General features: G+C 37.5%; 2 protein-coding genes across 4 annotated transcripts in view; one reads left to right on the top strand and one right to left on the bottom strand.

Moving 5' to 3' along the window:
• Window positions 1-1,850: 1,850 nt before the first annotated feature.
• On the bottom strand, window positions 1,851-16,187 carry zmat3 (zinc finger, matrin-type 3). Its single transcript, XM_048171882.1, has 7 exons — window positions 16,052-16,187; window positions 14,653-14,887; window positions 9,840-10,195; window positions 9,396-9,542; window positions 7,190-7,356; window positions 5,727-5,821; window positions 1,851-3,329 (listed from the first exon to the last, which is right to left on the bottom strand). The coding sequence occupies exons 2-7, from the start codon at window positions 14,768-14,770 to the stop codon at window positions 3,121-3,123; spliced, it is 1,092 nt and encodes a 363-aa protein (XP_048027839.1). The 5' UTR covers window positions 14,771-14,887; window positions 16,052-16,187; the 3' UTR covers window positions 1,851-3,120.
• A 30-nt stretch (window positions 16,188-16,217) lies between these two features.
• pik3ca (phosphatidylinositol-4,5-bisphosphate 3-kinase, catalytic subunit alpha) overlaps window positions 16,218-18,760 on the top strand; it is a 33,869-nt gene continuing 31,326 nt past the window's right edge. For 2 of the 3 annotated variants that reach the window (XM_048171881.1, XM_048171878.1), the window contains exons 1-2: window positions 16,218-16,357; window positions 17,214-17,314. The gene's annotated coding sequence lies outside the window, so the exon portion shown is untranslated. Of the gene's footprint in view, window positions 16,358-17,213; window positions 17,315-17,753; window positions 17,811-18,760 lie in introns of all 3 variants that reach the window. The other variant, XM_048171879.1, reaches the window with a different exon arrangement.

The raw sequence follows: 18,760 nt of genomic DNA, 5'->3' as shown, positions 1-18,760 counted from the left end.
CTTACATTGTTCAAACCGGAGTCGGATACTGATGGAGAGACTCAGGAAGAAGTTACAACTTTTAGAATGCAAAGAATTAGAATAGAATAGAATAGAAAGAATTTTTTAATGAAATATTTTATTAATACATTATATTGCGTTCAAAATTAGAGTTCCGGGACTCTTTACAATAAAGTTAAAATGTTCTTTCATCTGTACTGTACATTCAAGACATTGAACCACTGTTTAATACATCTCGAGGGGAAAAAGGAAAAGGTTAGATAAATATCATCACATCATCTGTATTGCACTCAGACCGGTAATGAACATGAAAAGGCAACCATTATACTGTATAAGAACATATCTTCAAAAGGCACTGCAGCTAGATTTTATTTTGATGCACCTCAAAATAAAATGTGTCTGCTAGTCCTTTAAAAAACATTAATACGACTCAATATCAACAACAACAACAACAACAAAAAACCCAGTGCAAATTAAAACAGAGGTATTAATGGATGGGAATAAATCGTGATTGGCTTGAAGGAAAAAGACTGATGGGATTCTCCACTGGGGGAGAACCTATAGTGTCCCTGCTGAGGTCCTCTGGGAAGGTCTGTTTCCAGAACAGGGTCACAACTTCCTGACCGCACAAAACACAAAACAGGATATGGCTTGCCTCTGGTGAATCTCTGGGAGAAAATACAATGACTGCCAGTAGAGAACACCAGCATAGTTTTACAGCTGTAGTGCTCATGTGGATAATGCAGGTTCTAGTCCAACTTGCGACATGTTGCGATCCCGTTCCTTCTCTCTAACCATTTCCTGTTGCCTTTCTGCTGTTTATCCACTGCAAGTGGCAAAATCATTTTTACCATCAAATCATCAAATCGATGATCAGTGGTGCATATATAGATTAATCTGCACTATGAACATGTTAAATTAGCATTTAACATGTTTAAAATGCAAAGTGGTCTTTTTATATCAATATATACATACGAAACAAATCACCACATTTATATAAAAAGAGCTTGTCGTAAATGTTCAGTACTTGAATACGCAAAACGTTACTCGTTATGAAGGACTGTAAGTCCCTTCTACTGGAAACATATTCAAAGCAGAACAACATGAAATGTTCAACATCACAGTTGAGTAGGCTTTATACTCCGAGGCACATTTAAGATGTCTTCACGGCTCCGCTGAGTCCATTTCTCTCCCATAAGTCCCCTGTGATGATTCCCACTGTAAACATTGGATTCGAATGAATGTAGATGTCTGCGTAATTATATATAGCATGTCATGAACTTCTTATCTCAATACAGTCTTTTCCATCTCTTAGCAAGTGCAATTCAGTTCTGAAATGGTCCTTTTCTTGCAGCGAAATTGTTCTCTTAATATGTACAAGCAGCAATAATTTCATGCAGAACTAATACTAAATCAGAGAAGTATTACAATCGCAAACATTTAGTGACAATGGACTGCAACTCTGAAAAGTGATAGCTTATTTAAGGAGCAACGAAACAGACAGCAAAGGTAAAACTGGGTCACTTCTTCTGTTTATAATATTTAAATGTCTTTGATAAAATATGTATAGCATTTTAAGTGATAAAATAGGGAAAGGGGAAGGTTTATGCATAAAGTCATGCATCCATAAACAAACAAACATGACACATGTCAAATTTTTAGTCACCATATAATCAAAATGGACAATATTGCAGTATTTATTATAAATAAATAATTTATCCGTGCACATATTTTTTTTTAAAAAATGAATGTGCCCTCATAATCTTTCATCTAAATAACGTCAGCAACATCTCTTCTCTTCTCTGATGATGTGTTTACTAGAGCGAGGGGGCGGGGCAACCTGTCACTCACATGGAATCGACCAATAGCAAACCACAGCCATCTAATTAATTCCCAATGGACAAAATCACGTTCCACCCAACATTTTTTCTTGTTCAAGAAGCCATTTTCCCTTGGATATACGTCACAATAGAGAAGAGAAGACTATCGCTTCGCTACTTCCGTTTCATGGTGACTTTAACAGCTCCTACGTTTTACTCAGTAAATATGGGAGGCAAAAATGTCTAATAGATTTTAGTTTATACTGATATAAAGCTAAGGGGTTCATTGATTATTTTTGTCAGATAAGCTTTGGTAGGCCAACTTGAATACTAACAAGTCAGAGGGTTGTGAGGTAGGGGCATGGGCGGCACAGACCTTATTAAAAATAGCCATGTTTTCCATTTCTCCCTTTAGTGTGGGGAGAGATTCCCTGGGGATAATCCAAGATGAAAATAAACAACAATCACCCAAATCATTTCATACTGAAGCAAGCTAGTTAATAATATCAGATGTACACCCCAAAACAGACCAAATGATGCTTATTAGATTGAAAATCTCCCACTACATCTAGTAAACGTGTGGTGTGCAAAGCCAGACGGGGGTAGATCTATTGTCATCGCTTTCACAGTACATTCAGCAGGCACGCCGGAGACCTGCGGTGTGGATTCTCCTGGTAATGCAGTCTCTTAACTGAACGTGTGCGTTCTGTAGCTCCTGAAGAAACACAGTGAATCTACGGCTCAGAGTGAGTAGGATTACCACTTCTGTTTGTTTAGGAAACTGATAGATTTGTCCCTTATTGAGGCATCAATTGCACGCAAAAAATAGCTGAGAACCTCTCCAAAGAATGTTAGAGGTCATTTTAGTAATTAGAAGTAAATAAATTATAATAAAAAATGATAGACATATACATACGTCCATTTTGAAAGTATCTGATCCACAACACTGCAGTATACACTAATACTGTATTTGTAAGGTGATCTAGGATAAGAATTTACTACTTTCATGCTAATTAGAAATAATAATTTTTATAATAATTATGAGCATTTCAAACTTTAGATATCCCTTATTAAATATAGCTTCCTCAAACTTTCAATGCCACCAATTAATGTTCCTCTCAGTCTGGCACAAAAGCTACTTTTGCTCTGCAGTGTGTGTGAATTTAAGCTCATAAATTGCTTCTAGATTAAAAACAATTAAACATAAAAAATGTCATTTTCCATTTTAAAACAAAAGTGGCTACTTGCAGAATTGCAAGATTATTTCTTCAGGATCTTGGAATCACACATTGGATGCCTCTTAAGTGTATCCCAGATTCTCCATCTCACTACGGTAACGTTGCTCGGACACTCGGCTTTTGTGCTGCTTGCTCTCCAGGTGAAGACGAAACTCGGCTTCCTCGCTGGCACCCGAGTTACACATTGAGCAGTAGAACTGGCCGCTGGGTGTGACGCACATCGCGAGGTCTCGCGGGATACGCTGCCTCGGCCGTGGGTTGTAGTAAGGGCCTGAAACAGCACAGGAAACAGGTCATGTGGATAAAATGAAACATCAAATAAATGGCTACATGAATAAGCGGATATCTAAGATGATGAAATACAGGCTGGAATGCAAAGTCACGCTCTGACTTGGGTTTATGAGCAAGTTTTCAGGTTTATACTACTTTTCAAAATTTTGGGGGGCAGTTTAAGCTTTTTTTTGGGAAAAAATAACACTTTTATGTAAACAAAGAGCATTAAAGGTGCCCTAGATTCAAAAATTGAATTTACCTCGGCATAGTTGAATAACAAGAGTTCAGTACATGGAAAAGACATACAGTGAGTCTCAAACTCCATTGTGTCCTCCTTCTTGTGTAAATCTCATTTGTTTAAAAGACCTCTGAAGAACAGGCGAATCTCAACATAACACCGACTGTTATGTAACAGTCGGGGTGTACGCACCCAATATTTGCATATGCCAGCCCATGTTCCCAACATTATGAAAGGGATTACACGTCTGGATCTGTGCACAGCTGAATCATCAGACTAGGTAAGCAAGCAAGAACAATAGCGAAAAATGGCAGATGGAGCAATAATAACTGACATGATTCATGATAACATGATATTTTTAGTGATATTTGTAAATTGTCTTTCTAAATGTTTCGTTAGCATGTTGCTAATGTACTGTTAAATGTGGTTAAAGTTACCATCATTTCTTACTGTATTCACGGAGACAAGAGCCGTTGTTATTTTCATTATTAAACACTTGCAGTCTGTATAATTCATAAACACAACTTCATTCTTTATAAATCTCTCCAACAGTGTAGCATTAGCCGTTAGCCACAGATCACAGCCTCAAACTCATTCAGAATCAAATGTAAACATCAAAATAAACAGTGTACTTACGCGATTAGACATGCTGCATGACGAACACTTTGTAAAGATCCATTTTGAGGGTTATATTAGCTGTGTGAACTTTTTTTATGTTGTTTAAGGCAAGCACGAGCTCTTGGGGCGTGGAGCACCAGATTTAAAGGGCCACACACCCTGAATCGGCTCATTTCTAATTATGCCCCAAAATAGGCAGTTAAAAAAATGAATTAAAAAAGATCTATGGGGTATTTTGAGCTGAAACTTCACAGACACATTCACGGGACACCTTAGACTTATATTGCATCTTTTAAAAAAAAGTTCTAGGGACCTTTAAATTGATCAAAAGTGACAGTTAAAGGCACAATATGTAATTTTTCGCCACTAGAGGTCGCCTATTCAAAACAAAGGTGTAGCTTGATGTTGCCGAGATTGAGCGCGGAATCATGAGACACTTGTTGCACACTGCAGTAAGCTAGATTAATATTAGAATATCATATAATATAATCAAGAAAACGAGATTCAAACAATAAGACTAAACGTGATGAGTTATATAACAATGATTAGTTTTCTGTCAATGAATGTATCCAAACAGTTGTTCCCTTGTCTAATAAAACATGTAATACATTAAAGCCTCTTTGGTGTTTCCATGGTTTCTACAAAATATAACGGGAAACCGAGGGTAATGCGGGTATGATGTCACTGATAGGTGACGTCCTGTTTAAAATTGCTTATTTCTCTGGATTTAAACATTCTTGGAAACATTTGGGATCATGCAAGCACACAAGTCAACAAAATATATAGCATTGTTCAAGAGATTTTGGGATATTTTAAACCAAAAATCTTACATATTGTGCCTTTAAGACATTTATAATATAAAATTAATAATAAATTCTGTTCTTTTGAACTTTTTATTCAACAATGTATCACGGTCTCCAGAAAAATATAAAAATATAAAGCAGCACAGTTCAGATACATGCATACTCAGCTGTGTGCCATTCAGAATTGAACTGAGAATGCTTTTTAAATTCCAGTTCACTCCCTGAATTTGCATTAAATTTAAATTGAGGTAAACAGAATGCAAATTGTTGAATTTGAATTGTTGAAGTTGAAATCATATGCAAAATCTAACTGCTTTAACCGGGGTAGGTCGTCTGTTGAATGCTATGCCGTGTGTTTTGTGCATATGCGAGGACAGGACCATGGGGCAACGGGGGCATGTGTGTGATTGAGATCTGCCATCGTGTGGGTGACGTTCATGAGCCCGGGTTGACGTGGGGTGGAGTATCGGCTTACATAGACCAAAGCATTGGCATCCGGCCTGCATTTAGCGAGACTAGCGCATTGCGCTACATTAGCACAGGCTGGCAAACTAACACGCGCAGCTGCCAAGCGCTCTGCTGCCAAAGCTCTGATCACAAATGGAGGTTTTGCACCACAGCTTGGACCACTGAGCAGAAAACCGAACCCACGGGACAGTCTCTGGGCAAGATCACATGATGATAAAAATCTGTCTCTCCTAAACTATTTGTTGAGGTAAATCTGTGTAGACAGTACCTGGCATGGCAGTGTTGATATGAGCCCTGCGGTTCTTCATTAATCTGTACTCGTACCCTTCTTTCCGGGGCCGTCTCTGAGCGTCGGACGACTCTCTGGAAAACACATTATAAGAAAACCAGATTTATCACTTAATATGGTTGAGCAATATAAATGAAATCATCTCTTGATACAGCCTTTTGATGATTTTATATACCTTGATATTTATGAAAATGCTATCAAACGTCTTAAATTTTTATTAACTTCAACCAAACAATGGTTTCTAAGCTGAATATAAAGTATTTTTAAAGTGCTTAAGTGAAATACAACTCAAACCGAAACAATTAAGGCATATTTTTCATAGTATTAATATATATTAAAATAGAAAACAGATCAAATTGTAATAATAGTTCACAATATTACTGAATATTTTACTAAACAAAAAGAAGAATTAAGAATCATTTTCATGTATATCCACAAATCTAAAAATATTGTTGCAAAGCAAAATAACAATATTTACCAACAAAATGTTTTCAAAAACACTTTAATATATGGAAAATGCTACACAAAGTCTTCTGTGAACATTTTAGTGATGAAGGGGATGAATCATTGAATCATTTCATTTCGAATCAGTTCATTCAAATGGACAGTTTGATCTGATTCTCTGAAATCAATCAAATTTACTAACTCTTACTAACTGAAATTTAAATCAGAGACAATATTAAAACACTCTCATGCTCGCAAGTAACAAGGCAAGAGCGGATCGTGCAATTATTGAAATGACAAAAAATATCATAAATGCTAGGCCCTAATAATAATAATCTCAAATAATATCCACACACTCAAATAAAAAATATAAAAATATTTTAGCAGTCAAATAAAAAGTTAGAATTTAAATCTTTAAGATATCCAATAAAATGTTTTATATCATCAGCAAAATCACTCAATTTGTTTTGTTTTGAGTAACGGGATTCAAACCTAGCTTAACTAGTCGTCATAGACATGTTTGCTCAGATAGTATCAGACGTTTGGAGTGCAACAGGATGTATCTCCCTGAGTTTATTATCAGGACCGCCCAACTTTGGCCACAGTATGAGTGCCCCACTTATCAATGCAAAACAGCCTGAAGATAAAGCTACCATGAAAAACTTTTTCCTCCATGCAAACCGTCCTGCTAGCTGATGCATAACGTGTACATGGATTTTCTTTTCATCATATTGGTGTAAGATCCTAGATTTATTTTAACTTTCCTGTTAACTACCCATAAACCCCTCTCGACGGGAGCAACAAACCCTGGAGTTTTGGATCTTACATCACCTCTCAGAGTCTAATCTTGCAGGATGAACTGTATTAACTGATGTCTCAATTTAAAAATGTGGAGAAGAAAAAAAAAAAAAAAAAACACACACCGCCCACTAATATGGAAGGATTTTCCATGTTTAAGGGTTGTTATATCTGGGAGCGTGTGGGTGTGACAGACTCACAAGGACGTGGCGTTCTGCTGCGCCTCAGCCAGCCGCAGTCTTTTGGCGTGGTTTTTGCCCTGATAGTGCGCCTGGGCCACAGCAGGGGAGCTGAAGGAAGCGTCACACAGCTTGCAGTAGTCGTTTTCCGTGGCCAGTATGACTCTGCTAGCGCCCTTAGAGAGTGGCTGCAGACGGGACAATAACAGGAGAGCTTTTAGAAAGAGCAGAGCGATGAAAGGTGTGCGTCTACAGAGACGTCTCTGATTACTATCACACTGAGCTTAGTGAATAGATGCTTGCAGAGTGACACCGCATGATCAAACTGCACTTAAAGATATTCACAGATAAGGCTGGACGATAAAGCTTCAAAATATATATCTTGACCATTTTCAGCTTTTTGATGATATACTGTATATATCTCAAATGTTGAAAAAAATTGGCATCAGTAAGATCATTTTATTCAGCAAGGAAACATTAAATTGATCAAAAATGACAATAAAGACATTTATAATGTTACAAAAGTTTTCCTAATCTATTCCTCAAGAATCACCGTTTCCACAAAAATATTAAAGGTGCCCTAGAATCAAAAATTGAATTTACCTTGGCATAGTTGAATAACAAGAGTTCAGTACATGGAAATGACATACAGTTCACTATTTTCATTTTTAAACACTTGTAGTCTGTATAATGCATAAACACAACTTCATTCTTCATAAATCTCTCCAACAGTGTGTAATGTTAGCTTTAGCCACGCAGCATAGCCTCAAACTCATTCAGAATCAAATGTAAACATCCAAATAAATACTATACTCACATGATCGGATCCATGCATGCAGTATGCATGACGAACATCTTGTAAAGATCCATTTGAGGGTTATATTAGCTGTGTGAACTTTGTTTATGCACTGTATTATAGTCGAGAGCTTGGGGAGCAGGGAGCATGCGATTTAAAGGGGCCGCAGCCTGAATCGGCGCATAGTTAATGATGCTTCAAAATAGGCAGTTAAAAAAATTAATTAAAAAAAATCTATGGGGTATTTTGAGCTGAAACTTCACAGACACATTCAGGGGACACCTTAGACTTATATTACATCTTGTAAAAACTGGTTCTAGGGCACCTTTAAGCAGCACAACTGTTTTCAACATTGATAATAATAAGAAATGTTTTTTGAGCACCAAATCAGCATATTAGAATGATTTCTGAAGGAACACGTGATACTGAATGATGCTGAAAATTCAGCTTTGCCATTACAGAAATTAATTACATTTTAGAATATATTAAAATAGAAAACAGTTATTTTTAATTGTAATAATATTTCACAGTATTACTGTTTTTACTGTATTTTTGATCGAATAAATGCAGCTTTGGTGAGATAAAGAGACTTATTTTAAAACTCCAAAATGGGGCGCAAACTCCAAAAGTGGGCGGTACCTCGAATAAGGGGCGGAGTCTCTACACGCAAACACTTTCGCTTCACCAAATGTTGTTGAATTACATTTCAAAAGAAAAGTTCGTCAATTAAACAACATTTCTCATTGAAAGATGAATTGATCTTACATAAAATGTAGGCATATGTTAAAGTTATAAAACATGCAATTTAAATACATATGCCTATATAAATAAATATATATATTTATATTGAGATATAGCCATTAGCCGATTGAACTTTCATCTTTGGGGGTGGGGGGCCCCAGAGCTCATGGCCGGTGGCGTTCGGATGGGGCTGAGGGGGAACACTCATCCTCCTGAGTTTAAAGCTCTGGGTCTCCCTCCCTCATTGAGATTTAAGTGGGATTCCCCCACAAGCCTTGACATGACAAATTAAATCTTTAGGATCGGCTGTGGGCGGAGTTTGTGCTGAATCACACATGTGTGTCATGTGTCTGTTTGTCAACGGGAGGAAGCCATGCCCCGTTTTGGAGTTCCCACCCCCATTTGGAAATTTCCAGGCTGCAGCTATACCCTTCTCCCAAATTTAGCCCAGCCCAGTCGGGCGTTCCAAAAGTTAGCTAATTGCACATAAATCACACATTTAAATGCTCTCGCAAGACAAGCAAGTATCGCAAAACTAGTCAATTGATGTGCATTCACAATGTAACTTTGTTTTACATAGCTACCAAAATCATTGTAAAGAAAATGTATATATGTCGTCCAGCCTTTTTCCCAGACAGCCTCATAAAACACTTGTTCGGACAAAATGCACCAGCTAAGAGTCATAAGCACCTGGTTGGCAGTCACATTTGCAGAATCTGTGGGTGGAGTGGCTGAGGGTTGCTGGGAAACAGGCTCTACTACCTCTGGTATTCTAATGGGAGGTGGCTGCTGGCTACCAGCATAAAAATTACGCAGCTTCTTACTGTGGTTTTTCCCCTGTAGACAAAACAAAGGATTGATTATGTGCTTTATCACAGCTAAGACTAAAACCGGTCGTCAGGATCTTAAGAAAAACATCTCACTGAAAGAAACCAAAACTGAAAGTAAAAACTCCTTATATGTGAACATACAGTAAAACAATCAAGGCTAACCATTATTGTGGTGTCATCAGACATTGTACAATCCAAAACCACTTTGTTGATATAAACACAGTGTGTGAATTAATTTATTATTCTCTTATCTCCATATTCGTATTTTCATTCCTCGTGGACCATAACATGAGTTTTAGATTACCTGATAATGTGCCTGAGCCTGTTGGGCAGAGTTGAGAGTGACGTTACAAAGCTTACAGTACAAAGGCTTGCAAAGCTCTTCCAGAGTTGCTTCCTGGTCAGCACCCACTGCCTGACCATCTTCCTCAGGGGGCTTTGGACTGAGGACGGGAGGTGCTGGGATGGGTGGGTTGGGCGGCATCTGGAGGTGAGGGGGCGGCTTTACGGCTAGAGGAGTGCAGTGCGCGAATTGCAAGGGGTCCGGAGGCATCATCACGGGTGGAGGTCTGAGGTTCTGAGTCGGAGTCATGGCCTGGAAGGGCTGAGGTGGCTGCTGACACATCAAACTAAGAGGCGGCTTCAGAACTGGGTCTGGACCTGGTCAGAATGAGAACATACACTCTTAAATGATTAGTTCACTTCAGAAATAAAATTTCACCCCCAATCACATTGGAAAGGTGATGTAAGCGTCCGACATCCTTTTTTTTTTTTTTGTAAAGACCATTTGACTTAGTCTCTGCACGTTTGCTTTGTAAACACTTGCTCGGCACTTCCGTCTACGTCACGCATGACCTTTCCAACGTGATTACGTAATGCGTGGCGCATCACAGAGCAGTGCAAGTATATAAATTTGTATTTTCTTTTTTAGAAAATGTCCAATGGTTTTGCTAGATAAGACCCTTATTCCTCATTTGGGATCGTGTAGAACCCTTTGAAGCTGCACTGAAACTGCAATTTGTACCTTCAACCTGTTGGTACACGTTGAAGTCCACTATATGGAGAAAAATGTTGGAATGTTTTCCTCAAAAACCTTAATTTATTTTCGACCAAAGAAAGAAAGACATAAACATCTTGGAAGACATGGGGGTGAGTAAATTATTAGGAATTTGAATTCTGAAGTGAACTAATCCTTTAAAAATCGAGGTTCCAATAAAAGACCTATAGAACAACCATTTTGGGTACCCCAAAGAACCTTTCAGTGAACATTTCTTAAAAGAACCATATTTTTCTTAATGTGTGGTCACAAATGACTGAGGTGCCCCTGAGCAAGGCACCTGACCCCCAATCGCTCCCCGGGCGCCACAGCAAAAAAGGCTGCCCACTGCTCCGGCTGTGTGTGCCCACAGTGTGCAGTGTTTACTACTCACTACTCCTAATGTGTGTGCACTAACTGAATGGGTTAAATGCAGAGGACAAATTGACCTTTACATGTCATTTTCACTTTCATTAGTGGAATTTCAGCAAAATGTGGGCAAAAAAAGGTCCATTGTCCATTGACAATAGCATAGACATGTATGAAGCACTGTTCACATGCACTGAAACCACTTTCAAACCAAACACTTTTCGGTTGGTCAGCAGAGTGAATATGCGTGACCAACTTCAATTGAATACAAGTGAAATCTGCATGGGGAACTTCCAGAACATCCTTAACCACTGCCCTCCAACTGTGAGCTGGAGATGGTAAAGCGGTGTGCTCAGGTTAAGCCCCACCCTCTATTTTTTTCTCAATAAATATTCAATTTCACTTGAAAATATGTCACGATACGTCAAGTAAAGTCGGTCACAACTTCATTATAAAGTTCACGTGGACTTTAATCATCTAAAGAACCTTTTAAAGAACCTTTTGTGCAATGGAGAGTTTCCATGGATGTTAAAGGTTTATTTTTAAGAGATCTTCCTAGTATCCAACTTGTTATCTTAGATAGTAGTGAGATTAAATGTAGAGAAAACAAAAGGTTTTTGTCTCCTGCTTCTAAGGTGTTTCTTCTGAGAAAAAGACTCCAGTACTCTTACATGTCTTGTGAATTGCCCTTCGGGGATAAATAAAGTATTTGAAATTGAAATTTCCTCTAGTGTTTCAAAAGAGATCTCAATGTTTCAAAAGTCAGATATTCCAATATGAACTCAAACATTTATCAGTCAAATCCTCCAAATCATCAGTGCTATATTGGGAACTTTTTCACCCTCATGCGAAACTTTATATTGCGCAGATTCCAATTGGAATGACTGGATTTCACCCACGATATTTCACCGAGCTGGAACTAAATTATACTACATCTTTAGGAGAAACATCTGATGAAACATAACACAACAAGACTCCTGTACATACATTTTAGTGCAGCAAATGAGCCATTCTAATAATAGAGTGGATGTATATACAAGTGCCATGTCTTGTGTATCACACTTCCTGTAACAAAAAAAGAGTGAATCTTTTCAGTATGGCCTCCTGTAGATGTGATTAGGACTGACTCCTGCCTCCTGAACTCAGCAAGTGTTTGCGCTTCAGAAGATCTGAGGCCGGGCGAGTGGGGGGATGGACAGTCAGCTGTTTTGTGGTTGTGTGATATTTCCAGTGTATCAGTTCCGATGGGATCATGACAACAATGATTCAGCCGACCAAAATAGACATAAGAATGCACCAAATGGTTCTGTTTCCGGTCGCTTAGATGGTTAGAAAGGCACTTCTTGGAGCTCTTAAATACCACAATGTTTATATCCGTAAATGGAGCTGTTAACATTTTTATTTTTAATGTGTAAAATTCCTGATAAAAAATTTTCAATAAAAAAATTCCAAAAAAGTTTCTCAAATGCTCCCCCTGTCCCCAATTCTTTGATCAAACAGCTAGTCCTGTCCCCAAACTATCACAATTAGTTGAGTCAAAATCAAATTGCTCAAATAAACAAACTGTTATTTTTTCCCCCAAGTGTACTATTGTGCTATAAAGTACTTGAGATAACATTTAAATCAAAATTTACAATTGTTAATTTTTTTTGGAATATTGCAGCATTTATTAACATGTCACTCACATGAGATCACCGCAATTAACGACAACGATCCAGTCAGTTCCCAATGGACAAAATCAAATCACGTCCTATCTTTGTTCTCATTTGAGAAGCAATTTCACTTTAATTAGGGATGAAAATACGACCATAATTTCCATTGCATGCCGACTTTAACTGTGATTGGTTGCTTTTCATGTTGGTCATGCAGATTTTCCTGTCAAAGACTCAGTTCCTAGCAAGAATAAGTTGCAAAGCTTGCAACTTGCAACACCGATAGTCAAAAGTCTGGTTATGAAAGAATAACCCGTGAATAACCCATGCACAGCTTTTGCACACTTCCCCTTTAAAGGGGTAGTTTACCCAAAAATTATGTACTCGCCCTCAAGTTGTTCTAAACCTGTATGAGTTTCTTTCTTCTGTTGAACACAAAAGATATTTTAAAGAATGGTGGTGATCAAACAGTTGACGGTAGCCATTGACTTCCATATAGGAAAAAAATAGAAGAATAGAAGAAATAGAATATAGAAGTCACTGGCTACCGTCAACTGTCTGGTTACCAACATTCTTCAAAAATATCTTCTTTTGTGTCCAACAGAAGAAAGAAACTCATACAGGTTTGGAACAACATAAAGGTGAGTAAATGATGGCAAAATTTTCATTTTTGGGTGAACTATCCCTTTAAATTCTATGATCATTTGCAATATTACAAAAATTAACAATGCCCCACCAATTCACATTATTCTCCTTTTGACCTGAAAACAAACCTGATATCTCTTGGTCATCAGAGAATACAAGCCCAGAAATAGGTCTAAGTAGAATACAGTCCCAACTCAAGGTCGGGGACACATACCTGCTCTCTCCATCCAGATTAAATCCACTGTTTATTCAGCGGCAATGCAAAGTTTAGTTGGAGCATGGTGACAAACATCTGCTCTTTCATCAGGACTGGGATCAAATATTTTTAGATTTAGAGAGGATTGTTCCCGTTGAGCATCTATAATGCAAGGTATGCAGGGCACATGAGAAGGTAAAGCAGTACTATCACTTGATGCTGCAGGTTGTTTTACACCACTCACTACTGCAAAACACTTCTAAGCTGTTTGTGCATTGTACAGTTGTTCTCTGACAGCATCAATTATTGAGAGCAGAATAAATGCATTACATGCATGGTTGCTCTCTGTGCTTAAGGGACATTTTTTCAGTGCTTATTAAGATCATCAAACATTTAATTCTTCTGTTTTGGCGTATGGATTTGATCAGAACTGTATGGCGTCTCACCATAAGAACCTTCAAACATGATTTGCACAGAACAGAGTGCAATCACATGCAATAAATAAAAACTGAGCATTTTTATGTCTGGTCAGTTAGAAATGACTGACAAGGAGTCTCCTTAAATAAAATCCAAAGTAGTTTTGTGAAGACATGGACTGTAGATTGTGATGTGATGGACTCTCAAATGTTTAGAGCTGAACAGTGATAAGCCAAAAATCATAATTGATCTTGCATGCCCCTCCATATCAGCACGGTCATTGGATTTATATGTGTGTATCTCAAGTGTGACAATAAACCTGCACCCATTCTGCACAAGTTCCTACAGTATATAAGGAATAAATAAATAATTAGTCCACTCTGTGTGTAAAAGAATATATTGAAAAAGCTTGCATATATGATTTTTATGACTTATCTAATGCAACACAACATCCATGCAACATATCCTCATATAATGGAAACAATTGAACACAAAATGTGAACCTGAAGAATTTCAGTGAGATGTTAAATATGTTAGTCATGTACATAGTGTTCCATTAACATTTGATATGCCATGAACCCTTAGCAATGCAGATAAGGATGTCCATTCTCAATCTGTCAGTGGTTAGGCTGACATCAAAACCTTTCTTCTAATAAACCTTACCATTATTTAAAAAAAAATAGTGAGCAGTTCCTAATAAACTCCTATTTTAAACCATTGCAGTGCAAAGCTAATATGATGCAGAGCATCACTTATAACGCAATGCATTGAAAACCATTTTGAAAACATTGTCTTTTCCTACCTGTCATCCGAGGGAAATAATGACTGCAATCTCCATAGTTAACAGGCTGAGAGCTGTAGATATTGCAATAGTCAGCACTTGAATAAAAAGCATCTCTGTTCTTTACATTCATCGCCATCTTCCCTGCATCCTTCCAAGCTCTCTCTGCTGCTCAACTTCTTCCAGCCAGACGTGCGCCGCATGCTTCAAACGTCCAACAGAGGGGTGTTTTCAATCAAACACGGTTTCAAAAACCCTAAAAATACGTAAAATATATTATATATACGAGATAGAGGGATATTTACAATTTGCCAGTAGATATATTGGAAGTTTGAATTCATACACAGAATTCTAATTGACGCAAATATCGTGCAATTTATGTTAACCTCTCCCTCACCTGAGTTGGTACAGTCCATTTCCTATCGATGCGAGAATCAGATTGACGATTCAGCACGAGCAGAGGATGCGCGAGCCTGTGCTGTGACCTGACAAACGGGTGTGTGAAGTACTCGAGGTACTGCACTTCATTACTATTATCTATTATTTAGGTGTATTTTGTACTTTACGCGAGTAGTATTGAAACCGAATACTTGTATTTTACTTAATTGCATTTATAAGGCAGTTTTTTGCTCCTTAATATTTGATTTAGACGTTGAAACTACATAATTATAGCCTATTCAAAGCTGAAGATGCAGCAAATCCCGTAAAACTATAACAAATTTAACAATTTGCAGTAGGCTAATCAAAAACGAATGGGGGACATTGAGTAAATTTAAATTAAATTTTAAAATACGTCTCACAATTAATTGTGGAAACGTCTATACTTTCGTTCAAGCATGTTTTAGGAATTCAATTTAAGACAATAATATATAAATCATATATGCAAGCTATTAATTGTGGAAACGTCTATACTTTCGTTCAAGCATGTTTTAGGAATTCAATTTAAGACAATAATATATTCCCCCCATAATTTGTACACCTAAATTAATACAAATCAATAAACAAACAACCTAATATTACAGACCTATGCAAATATATTCAGCGCTATATAGAGAAAAACTGTAGAGAGAAAGAAGAAGAGAATTTATTGAGTTGCTCGAGAATTTAATATTTTAAACTAACGTTTCTCCATTGCCATTACAATTCATTATTTCTGCAAATGTAATTCGTGTGTACTTCTGTATAAAAACACATTTTCATGGTATATCTGCAGTTTAAAATGCATAGTGAATATTGCATAAGAAACAATATGACAAATTTCACAATTCACACTTTATTTCGCTTGTTTTGAATGTGTTTGCTGAACATATGGCTGTCCCATACTGTAGTGGGATCATCGATTAAAAAAAGAGTTCATTGGGTTTGTCATCCTCACTCTCTCTCTGTCCCTCTCCCTCTTAGCAGTCACCCTCCCTCTTACCTATCCGGACACTTTGGTGCTTATTTATTCACAGGATCCTCCCTTATTCCACCGTGACAGCTTTTCAGACGAATTTCATCCAATCCATCGGATATCGGACAGCATGTATTTCGTCTTTCTATGTCGGTGATGAATGATTCGTGTGAAAACATTGCTCGCGATCCGCCGCCGCCGCTGCTGTGATGATGGAGAGGCGGTGCGTGTCAGAGCAAGGCGGATAGAGGCCTAGCAAAGCCCCGCGCTGGATTTATAGCCCTGAGCGAGCGACTGAAAACCAACACCGGATTACCTCACAACAACTCTCCGGTACATACCCATATTACCTATACTCACAAATGTGAGATGTGTGTTTATTCCTTTATTGCTCAATTAACGGCGTTAGTGGTCTTTTAAAGTTTGATGTGTTGTTTCAGACTGGTGACTGTTAAAGCGTCGTTGGCGGGATATTACTGCATATTTTATCTGAAAGTTATCGGGTTAGCTGTATCGGAATAGCCTAGCGGCTAAGTGGCTAAAGGAATCAATATCTTGTTTTTAAGACAAAGCTAATCCGTCTTTAATAACCTATTTAGACGCTAACTAAGAATTATTTTAATTTTGGAGTATTTCAACACACTAATAAGAATATATGTCAATTTCCGCTTAATTAGTATGTTTTGTATGGGATTGCTGCTTGGCTATCTGGCTAATTATGTCATAGAAATGAGCCTCAAAATATACTTTTACTTTCATATTATGTCTTTTTTGTTTTTAATGTACTTAAATGCGTGTTCATTATAACATTCAGCATGTTTATTTATGATACATTTGTTTGGCGGTGTAGTATTATGCCGGTTTAAAGTCAAATTAGTGCATGTTTCTGCTCTGTCATGATTCAGGTTTGTTTGTTTTAACCAGTCTGTCGTTAAATCTGATAAACATTAAGTTATTGTCTATAAACAGTTCGTTTTAGCAAGTGTCATTGTGGATCAGTCTATTCATATGCAAGAATGATAACCCGCTTAATCTTATTATCTTCCCATCTCTGTCACTCTAAACACTGCTGTGGAAGTTTGTTGTGGTTTGTACTGTTGGCATTGGCTTGTTTTGGGTAAACTGAGTGAGTTAGATGTTCCACTTTCAGCTAGACACTGAATGTCTGTTCTCCTTGCTGTTGTTACAGTATAATTCAGTGGACCTGAAGTTATAAAGCAAGCAGATCAGATGAAGGTCTGAACTATGACGGACATTTACATTTACAAGTGGCCCTAACATCAGACTGAGGTAAGCACAAATACCACAACTTATGTAAATATTGATTCATCTCTTGCTTTTTGTTTACTGAGAAGAGATGACTGGCAATAAAAAGCGTGAAAGGGTGGAGTGGTTAAAACTTACCACAATTCGCAAAGCACTGTGATAAACATTTGCATGGTGTTTTACATGAATGAACCTGAAGAGGATAGTCAGGACAAAAGATCTGGCGTGGCCTAGTTTTAAAATCCAGTAATTTAGGATAACGCATCACATGTGTCTTAACATGGTGAAAGATGCTGTTTGTCATATTAGTGAATTGCTTTCAGCAGCCTTACACCCAGGAGATGTATACGGCTTTCTTTTTGTTGGCTCATGTTAGCAGGGAAAAACAAGTCATCCACTTTAGTATGAAGTGCCAAATGTTTTTGGCTCTATGTTGAGTGGAAATATCTCTCCTGTCTCACAGAGTGATACATTCCTGTCATTGCTCAGTGACTCAGATGTTGGGTTGTGCTGAACTTCTGTAAGCATGTTTTTTTATTAAGACTGATGCATTAAATGACTCTATCTGATCTCATGGATTAGTTCTTATTAGTGTGTTTGTTAAGGGGGTGTGTGTCTTTTAGGTACACCTCAGAAGTTTGGGATTTAATGTTTTGAAAAGTATCATTCTCACAAAGGCTGCATTTATTTGATAAAGTAATATTATTACACTTTAACATAACTATTTAAATATATTTTATTTTAACATTTATAATTATTTATAACTATATTTTATAACATTTAAATTTATTTAAATTATTTTAATTTATTTAAAAATTCCATTTGTTCCTGTGATTCAAAGCTTAATTTTCAGCATCATTACTCCAGTCCTCAGTGGCGCATGATGCTTCAGAAATCATTCTAGTTTCATGACATTAAAAATGTCATGTCGCTTCAAACCCGTAAGACCTTCGTTCATTTTCAGAACACAAATGAAGATGCTTTTGATGAAATCTGAGAGGTTATTTATCTCCCATAAAAAGCAACGAAATTACCACATTCGAGGTCCAGAGAAGTTTGTTAAAATTGTCAGTGTGACTACAGTGGTTCAGCCTTAATGCAATGAAACGACGAGAATACTATTTGTGTGCAAAAACAAAACAAAAATAACGACTTTATTTAAAGGTGATAGAGAGGATTTTTTCGTCGACTGAGAATCCAAAGACTGTTAGTGTTTTGAAATGACTGCATGCGTAAGAACAACCCCCCTCCTTCACAGCTCATTTCAAAGGAACGCCTCCCAAAACTCGTGCACGAGTATTGGAACACGAGTGTTTACCACCGGCATTCGCTGTGTCGTGTTAGTGGATTCATTATGTCGGACTCACCGCAGGTAACTCATAATCTGCAGTTGTTACTCCTGTCTCCTGACAAAAACATTGCATGCGGCGCCTGTGGAGTGTGGAAAGTTACTGGAGCGCGCAGCCGCGC

This window comes from Megalobrama amblycephala, linkage group LG21 (assembly GCF_018812025.1).
Source record: "Megalobrama amblycephala isolate DHTTF-2021 linkage group LG21, ASM1881202v1, whole genome shotgun sequence".
In the NCBI taxonomy this organism is placed as follows: domain Eukaryota; kingdom Metazoa; phylum Chordata; class Actinopteri; order Cypriniformes; family Xenocyprididae; genus Megalobrama; species Megalobrama amblycephala.
The sequence above is the reverse complement of the archived record's forward strand: the minus strand, read 5'-3'. Positions and strand labels throughout refer to the sequence as shown.